Source organism: Piliocolobus tephrosceles, chromosome 7 (assembly GCF_002776525.5).
Source record: "Piliocolobus tephrosceles isolate RC106 chromosome 7, ASM277652v3, whole genome shotgun sequence".
Lineage (NCBI taxonomy): Eukaryota > Metazoa > Chordata > Mammalia > Primates > Cercopithecidae > Piliocolobus > Piliocolobus tephrosceles.
This window is the reverse complement of record NC_045440.1, coordinates 63,980,873-63,990,449: the sequence shown is the minus strand read 5'-3', so window position 1 is coordinate 63,990,449 and position 9,577 is coordinate 63,980,873. Positions and strand designations below refer to the sequence as shown.

Here is a 9,577-nt window from a genome sequence, read left to right as displayed (position 1 = left end):
GCAGCTCAACGCGCTACCGGACCACTCGCCGTTGCTGCAGCCGGGCCTGGCAGCGCTGCGGCGCCGGGCCCGGGAAGCTGGCGTCCCGCTCGCGCCGCTGCCGCTTACCGACTCCTTCCTGCTGCGGTTCCTGCGCGCCCGGGATTTCGATCTGGACCTGGCCTGGAGGGTAAGCGTGCGTGCCCCGGGCGCTCGGCAGTGCGCACCTCACCCGCCCCATCCCCTGTTCCACGACCCCGGATCCCCGACCCGTGCCGAAGCCCAAGGCAGGTAATGCGCCCCTAACCACCCGGCGTGGGCGCTGAGGCTGTAGGTGTTACGAGAATCCGGCGCCGGTCCTTCCAGTTTCTCTGGGTCATGGAAACGAGAAACCTAGAAAGTGTTGGAGCGGTGGGATAATGGCCCGTTTGATCTCAAGCCTGAGGAACTTCTGCGCTAGATGAGTCTCCTGAACCTACAAAGTTTGGGGGAAATGCCTTCCTCTGCAGGAAAGCTTGTGGTACAAAACAAAGTAACAGTTTAGAAGTTCGAAGCTCAGATTTATCACACGTGACCAGATTAACTACGTGTAGAGGGGAAAATGAAATTGCTGGTAAAACTGAAGTTCTGAAGCCATATAGTAGCAACATAGTATTATTACTAGTAACTCTTAAGTGTCAAGACAGTAAAACAACACAGTATACTTCGAGTCTGGGTTGTAGTCGGGCAGTTTTTTTTGTGTTTCCAGTATGTTACAGCTCATTGAAAGAAGAGGTAATGGAAAGATAAGAATTAGAAAGAGGGATGCGATCTTGAGTTCTATCACTTTAGGTTCAACATCCTTATCTGTTAAATAATGATGGAAATGCCTGTCTCATTGATTGTTTGTGAAGATTGAACATTAACCAGTTTAACAGAACAAGCTGTGTCCAGCACAGTGCCTGGCACACAGTAAGCATTTAGCAGTTGAACCAGATCTAGCCCTTTCTCTAAGTGGCTTGCTCAGTGTCACACAGCTGCCTAGCAGGAAAGATATTATAGTACAAAATTCCAGTGTGTCTCAGTATGAGGTTTTTGAGGGTTTCTCTTGTTTGTTTGTTTCAGAGTGAAAGCAAGTTTATTAAGAATGTAAAGAAACAAAATAATGGCTACTCCATAGAGACAGAGCAGCCTGAGGTTGTTTTTAACTTAAGTAAAATTATGGTAAAAATAATCTAGATAGCACAAAATCCTAAAACGTGAAAAGTAAGTTTCTAACAGTAACTTTCTAAAGGAAAAAAGCTCTCTACCTCAAACTTTAGTTTGTCAGTCACATACCCAGAGGCTGGTTAGTGTTACTCTTTTATCTTTTTAGACAGCCTGATCTTGCACAAGCATGTTTGTGTGTGATTTCTATTTTGTCTTTCTTGCCTGTCTTTGCAGCCATCCCATATCAACTGGTATACATCCATCTTACTCTTTATTGGGCTGCTGTTATTCTACTGTATGGATATAGCAGACTACATTAAAATTTATGTAACCTGTTATTGGACTTAGGGCTTATTGCTGTTCATTCCTTCATTCAACAATTATTTTTTGGACTCTATAATTTGCCTAGTAGTACACAAGTTGCAGTCAACAAGGTGGCTTGGTTTCTTCCATCACTGACTGGGCATGCTTCATGTCCTCATACTTTGTGCATAAATAGGAATATAAACTTACAGGATAAATTCAACCAGTGAAATTGCTGGGTGAAATTAGATGTGTATTTTTCAGTGTTGAGTAATATAACAAAGTGTCTTCCAAAGAGTTTTCAGTGCCTTCCAAAGGTCACAGTGGCTCAGACCTGCAATCCCAGCACTTTGGGAGGCTGAGGATGGTGGATCAATTGAGCTCAGGAGATCACGAACAACCTGCGCAACATGATGAAACCTCATCTCTACAAAAAATAACAAAAATTGGCCAGGTGTGGTGGCACATGCATGTAATCCCAGCTACTTGGGAGGCTGAGGTGGGAGAATCACTTGCCCCAGGAGGCAGAGGTTGTGGAGCGCCAAGATTGTGCCACTGCACGACAGCCTGGACAACAGAGTGAGGCCCTGTTAAAAAAAGAGAAAGACAGAAAGAAAGAAAGAAAGAAAGAAAGAAAGAAAGAAAGAAAGAAAGAAAGAGAAAGGAGGGAGGGAGGGAGGGAGGGAAGGAAGGAAGGAAGGAAGGAAGGAAGGAAAGAATCTCTGTCACTCATTACTCTGATATTACATGATTTTGCCTTTTCCTCCATAACCCACACTGTATTAGCAAACATGATTTGTGTATAAACCTGCTAGAAGAGATATACTTTTTCATTGTTATTATAATAAGCATTTATTTAATTATAAGTGTCATTAATAATTTTTTATATACATGTAAAATTTCAAAATTTCTTTCCAGTTAACTGAAAATGGCCTGTGTTTGCTTTTGTTCATTTTTTTACTATTATACTTTAAGTTTTAGGGTACATGTGCACAACGTTTAGGTTTAATGCATAGGTATCTGTGTGCCATGTTCGTTTGCTGCACTCATCAACTTGTCATTTACATTAGGTATTTCTCCTAATGCTATCCCTCCCCCAGCTCCCCTCCCTCCAACAGGCCCTGGTATGTGATGTTCCCCACCCTGTGTCCAAGTGTTCTCATTGTTCAATTCCCACCTACGAGTGAGAACATGCAGTGTTTGGTTTTCTGTCTTTGTGATAGTTTGCTGAGATAGATGATTTCTAGCTTCATCCATGTCCCTGCAAATGACATGAACTCATCCTTTTTTATGCATTCCATGGTGTATATGTGCCACATTTTCTTAATCCAGCCTATCAACGATGGACATTTGGGTTGGTTCCAAGTCTTTGCTATTGTGAATAGTGCCACAATAGATATACTTGTGTATGTGTCTTTATAGTAGCATGATTTATAATCCTTTGGGTATATACCCAGTAATGGGATTGCTGGGTCAAATGGTATTTCTAGTTCTAGATCCTTGAGGAGTCACCACACTGTCTTCCACAATGGTTAAACTAATTTACACTCCCACAAACAGTGTAAAAGTGTTCCTATTTCTCCACATCCTCTCCAGCATCTGTTGTTTCCTGACTTTTCAATGATCGCCATTCTAACTGGCATGAGATGGTATCTCATTGTGGTTTTGATTTGCATTTCTCTGATGGCCAGTGATGATGAGAATTTCTTCATGTGTCTGTTGGCTGCATAATGTCTTCTTTTGAGAAGTGTCTGTTCATATCCTTCACCCACTTTTTGATGGGGTTGTTTTTCTTGTAAATTTGTTTACGTTCCTTGCAGATTCTGGATATTAGACCTTTTGTCAGATGGGTAGATTTCTAAAATTTTCTCCCATTCTGTAGGTTGCCTCTTCACGCTGATGGTAGTTTCTTTTGCCGTACAGAAGCTCTTTAGTTTAATTAGATCCCATTTGTCTATTTTGGCTTTTGTTGCCATTGTTTTGGTGTTTTAGTCATGAAGTCCTTGCCCATGCCTATGTTCTGAATTGTATTGCCTAGATTTTCTTCTAGGGTTTTTATGGTTTTAGGTCTAACATTTAAGTTTTTAATCCATCTTGAATTAATTTTTGTATAAGGTTTAAGAAAGGGATCCAGTTTCAGCTTTCTACATATGGCTAGCCAGTTTTCCCAGCACCATTTATTAAATAGGGAATCCTTTCCTCATTTCTTGTTTTTGTCAAGTTTGTCAAAGATCATATGCTTGTAGATGTGTGGTGTTATTTCTCAGGCCTGTGTTCTGTTCCATTGGTCTATTTAACTGTTTTGGTACCAGTACCATGCTGTTTTGGTTACTGTAGCCTTGCAGTATAGTTTGAAGTCAGGTAGCGTGATGCCTCCAGCTTTGTTCTTTTTGCTTAGGATTGTCTTGGCAATGTGGGATCTTTTTTGGTTCCATATGAACTTTATAGTAGTTTTTTCCAATTCTGTGGAGAAAGTCATTGGTAGCTTGATGGGGATGGCATTGAATCTGTAAACTACCTTGGCAGTATGGCCATTTTCACGATATTGTTTCTTCCTATCCATGAGCATGGAATGTTCTTCCGTTTGTTTGTGTCCTCTTTTATTTCGTTCAGAAGTGGCTTGTAGTGCTCCTTGAAGAGGTCCTTCACATCCCTTGTAAGTTGGATTCCTAGGTATTTTATTCTCTTTGTAGCAATTGTGAATGGGAGTTCTCTCATAATTTGGCTCTCTGTTTGTCTGTTATTGGTATATAGGAATGCTTGTGAGTTTTGCACATTGATTTTGTATTCTGAGACTTTGCTGAAGTTGCTTATCAGCTTAAGGAGATTTTGGGTTGAGATGATGGGGCTTTCTAAATATACAATCATGTCTTCTGCAAACAGGGACAAATTGACTTCCTCATTTCCTAATTGAATACCCTTTATTTCTTTCTCCTGCCTGAGTGCCCTGGCTGGAACTTCCAACACTATGTTGAATGGGAGGGGTGAGAGAGGGCATCCCTGTCTTGTGCCAGTTTTCAAAGGGAATGCTTCCAGTTTTTGCCCATTCAGTATGATATAGGCTGTGGGTCTGTCATAAATACCTCTTACTATTTTGAGATACATTCCATCAACATCTAGTTTTTTGACAGTCTTTAGCATGAAGGGCTGTTGAATTTTGTCAAAGACCTTTTCTGCATCTATTGAGATAATCATGTGGTTTTTGTCGTTGGTTCTGTTTATGTGATGGATTACGTTTATTAATTTGCGTATGTTGAACCAGGCTTATATCCCAGGGATGAAGCCCTCTTGGTCATGGTGGATAAGCTTTTTGATGTGCTGGGATTCGGTTTGCCAGTATTTTATTGAGAATTTTTGCATCGATGTTCATCAGGAATATTGGTCTAAAATTCTCTTTTTTTGATGTGTCTCTGCCAGCCTTTGGTACCAGGATGATGCTGGCCTCATAAAGTGAGTTAGTGAGGATCCCCTCTTTTTCTATTGATTGGAATAGTTTCAGAAGGAATGGTACCAACTCCTCTTTGTACTGCTGGTAGAATTTGTCTGTTAATCTGTCTGGTCCTTTTTTTAGTTGGTAGGCTATTAATTATTGCCTCAATTTCAGAGCCTATTATTGGTCTATTCAGAGATTCAGCTTCTTCCTGGTTTAGTCTTGGGAAGGTGTATGTGTCCAGGAACTTATGCATTTCTTCTAGATTTTCCAATTTATTTGAGTAAAGGTGTTTATAGTATTCTCTGATGGTAGTTTGTATTTATGTGGGATTGGTGGTCATATCCCCTTGATCATTTTTTATTGTGTCTATTTGATTCTTCTCTCTTTTCTTCTTTATTAGTCTTGCTAGCGGTCTATCAATTTTGTTGATCTTTCCAAAAAACCAGCTCCTGGATTCATTGATTTTTTGAAGGGTTTTTTGTGTCTCTATCTCTTTCAGTTCTGCTCTGATCTTAGTTATTTCTTGCCTTCTGCTAGCTTTTGAATTTGTTTGCTTTTGCGTCTCTAGCTCTTTTAATTGTGATGTTAGGGTGTCGATTTGAGATCTTTCCTGCTTTCTCTGTGGGCATTTAGTGCTATAAATGTCCCTCTACACACTGCTTTAAATGTGTCCCAGAGATTCTGGTACATTGTGTCTCTGTTCTTATTGGTTTCAAAGAACATCTTTGTTTCTGCCTTCATTTCCTTATTTACCCAATTGTCATTCAGGAGTAGGTGGTTCAGTTTCCATGTAGTTGTGCAGTTTTGAGTGAGTTTCTTAATCCTGAGTTCTAATTTGATTGCACTGTGATCTGAGAGACAGTTTGTTGTGATTTCTGTTCTTTTACATTTGCCAAGGAGTGCTTTACTTCCAATTATGTGGTCAATTTTAGAATAAGTGCGATGTGATGCTGAGAAGAATGTATATTCTGTTGATTTGGGGTGGAGAGTTCTCTAGATGTCTATTAGGTTTCCTTGGTGCAGAACTGAGTTCAAGTCCTGGATATCCTTGTTAACCTTCTGTCTCATTAATCTGTCTAATATTGACAGTGGGGTGTTAAAGTCTCCCATTATTATTGTGTGGGAGTCTAAGTCTCTTTGTAGGTCTCTAAGGACTTCCTTTATGAATCTGGGTGCTTATATATTTAGGATAGTTAGCTCTTCTTGTAGAATTGATCCCTTTACCATTATATAATGGCCTTCTTTGTCTCTTTTGATCTTTGTTGGTTTAAAGTCTGTTTTATCAGAGACTAGGATTGCAACCCCTGCTTTTTTTTTTTTTTTTTTTGCTTTCCATGTGCTTGGTACATCTTCCTCCATTCCTTTATTCTTTATTCTTTTTTTTTTTTTTTTTTTGAGATAGAGTCCTGCTCTGTTGCCCAGGCTGGAGTGCAGTGGCACGATCTTGGCTCACTGCAAGCTCCACCTCCTGGTTTCACTCCATTCTTCTGCCTCAGCCTCCCAAGTAGCTAGGACTACAGGCGCCCGCCACCATGCCCGGCTAATTTTTTGTATTTTTAGTAGAGACAGGGTTTCACCATGTTAGCCAGGATGGTCTTGATTTCCTGACCTCGTGATCTGCCTGTCTTGGCCTCCCAAAGTGCTGGGATTACAGGCGTGAGCCACCGCGCCCGGCCTTCCATTCCTTTATTCTGAGCCTATATGTGTCTCTGCATGTGAGATGGGTCTCCTGAATATAGCACACTGATGGGTCTTGACTATCCAATTTGCCAGTCTGTGTCTTTTATTTGGGGCATTTAGCCCATTTACATTTAAGGTTAATATTGTTATGTGTGAACTTGATTCTGTCATTATGATGTTAGCTGGTTATTTTGCCCATTAATTGATGCAGTTTCTTCATGGCATCGATGGTCTCTACAATTTGGCATGTTTTGCAGTGACTGGTACTGGTTGTTCCTTTCCATGTTTAGTGCTTCCTTCAGGAGCTCTTGTAAGGCAGGCCTGGTGGTGACAAATCTCTCAGCTTGTCTGTAAAGGATTTTATTTCTCCTTCACTTATGAAGCTTAGTTTGGCTGGATATGAAATTCTGGGTTGAAAATTATTTTCTTTAAGGATGTTGAATATTGGCCCCACTCTCTTCTGGCTTGTAGGGTTTCTTTGAGAGATCTGCTGTTAGTCTGATGGGCTTCCCTTTGTGGGTAACCCGACCTTTCACTCTGTCTGCCCTTAACATTTCTTCCTTCATTTCAATCTTGGTGAATCTGACAATTATGTGTCTTGGGGTTACTCTTCTTGAGGAGTATCTTTCCGATGTTCTCTGTATTTCCTGAATTTGAATGTTGGTCTGCCTTGCTAGGTTGGGGAAATTCTCCTGGATAATATCCTGAAGAGTGTTTTCCAACTTGGTTCCATTCTCCCCATCACTTTCAGGTGCACCCATCAAAAGTAGATTTGATCTTTTCACATAGTCCCATATTTCTTGGAATCTCTGTTCGTTTCTTTTTGCTCTTTTTCCTTTAACCTTGTCTTCTTGCTTTATTTCATTGATTTGATTTTCAATCACTGATACCCTTTCTTCCACTTGATCAAATCAGCTATTGAAGCTCGTGCATGCATCACGAAGTTTTCGTGTCATGTTTTTCAGTTCCATCAGGTCATTTAAGGTCTTCTCTATACTGTTTATTCTAGTTAGCCATTCGTCTAACCTTTTTTTCTAGGTTTTTAGCTTCCTTGCAATGGGTTTGAACATGCTCCTTTGGCTCAGAGAAGTGTGTTATTACTGACCTTCTGAAGCCTACTTCTGTCAACTCGTCAAGGTCATTCTTCATCTGGCTTTGTTCCATTGCTGGCGAGGAGCTGTGATCCTTTGTAGGAGAAGAGGTGCTTTGGTTTTTAGAATTTTCAGCTTTTATGATCTGGTTTCTCCCCATCTTTGTGGTTTTTTCTACCTTTGGTCTTTGATGTTCATGACCTACAGATGGGGTTTTGGTGTGGATGTCCTTTTTGTTGATGTTGGTGCTATTCCTTTCTGTTTGTTAGTTTTCCTTCTAACAGCCAGGTCTCTCAGCTGCAGGTCTGTTGGAGTTTGCTGGAGATCCACTCCAGACGCTGTTTGCCTGTGTATCACCAGTGGAGGCTGCAGAACAGCAAATATTGAAGAATAGCGAATATTGTTGCCTGATCCTTCCTCTGGAAGCTTCATCCCAGTGGGGCCTATATGAGGTGTCTGTCGGCCCCTATTGGGAGGTGTCTCCCAGTTAGGCTACACAGGGGTTAGGGACCCACTTGAGGAGGCAGTGTGTCCATTCTCAGAGCACAAACACTGTGTTGGGGGAACCACTCATCTCTTCAGAACTGTCAGACAGCGACATTTAAGTCTGCAGAAGCTGTCTGCTGTCTTTTGTGCAGCTATGCCCTGCCTACAGAGGTGGAGTCTATAGAGGCCATAGGCCTTGTTGAGTTGTGGTGGGCTCCACCCAGTTTGAGCTTTTGGCCTGCTTAGTTTACCTACTCAAGCCTCAGCAATGGCGGATGCCCCTCCCCGAGCCAGGCTGCCACCTTGAAGATAGATCTCAGCCTGCTGCGCTAGTAGTGAGCAAGGTTCCATGCTCATGGGACCCCCCGAGCCATGCACGGGAGAGAATCTTCTTGTCTGAGGTTGCTAAGACCTTGGGAAAGCATAGTATTTGGGTGGGCATGTCCCTTTTTCCAGGTACAGTCTCTCATGGCTTCCCTTGGCTAGGAAAGGGAAATCCCCCAACCCCTTGCACTTCCTGGGTGAGGTGATGCCCTGCCTCGCTTCAGCTCACCCTCTGTGGGCTGCACCCACTGTCCAACCAGTCCCAGTGAGATGAACTGGGTACCTCAGTTGGAAATGCAGAAATCACCTGTCTTCTTCATTGATCACGCTGGGAGCTGCAGACCAGAGCTGTTCCTATTCAGCCATCTTATAATGGATCCCATTTTTATGTTTTACTGATTTGTAAAATATTTTTATGTATTTTAGGCCTTTGTCCTTGATCTTTTTTTTGTTACATTATTTATATTTTTTCTGTGCAAAATTTTAAATTTTAATGTAATCAAATGAATTGATTTTATTAGTCTTTGATTGCCTTTGGGTTTTATAATCTCGTCTCTTGTCCAAAATTTTTTATAGTTATTTATGTCTTATCTTTTTTTATCTTGGAGTCTTTGATCTATTGAGATTTGTTTTTATGTTAGGAGTAAAATAGGAATCCAGCTTTATTTATTTTCATTTTTTAGATGTCTATATAAGTATCCCAATATCATGAGTAATAAACTAATATGTACTAGTAACTACTGAATATGAAAACACAATCTCAGGTCCTATGAAGAATGAAGCTTAAATAAGGCATTAAACATATATATGTTTAGAGATAACTAACAATAAAACATGTTTAACTTACTGATTTCCTTTTAGCTTCTTTTAAAAAAGTAACGTTTAAATAGAAAAATAAAATTGACCCTCAGCCCCTGGGACATATATATTTTTTTCTGTATTCCTTAAATAAGGAATTGTTTTCATTGCACCATGCCCTTGAGGAATTGGCTAGCAGGACTGTGTCTAAATCCACTGGATAGAAATAAAGTTTCTGTCTGTAAACTCTTTGTCTTGCTTTTCTGCCAACTGGAAAGGAAAAGGAAAGGGTAAG

The 9,577-nt window shown here is 40.8% G+C and overlaps 1 protein-coding gene across 1 annotated transcript in view; it reads left to right on the top strand.

Moving 5' to 3' along the window:
• The window catches only part of TTPA (alpha tocopherol transfer protein), a 59,728-nt gene that overhangs the window by 34,200 nt on the left and 15,951 nt on the right, over nt 1-9,577 (top strand). The window contains exon 2 of the mRNA XM_023222407.1: nt 5-169. Within this exon, the coding sequence (XP_023078175.1) occupies nt 5-169 (165 nt within the window). The remainder of the gene's footprint in view (nt 1-4; nt 170-9,577) is intronic.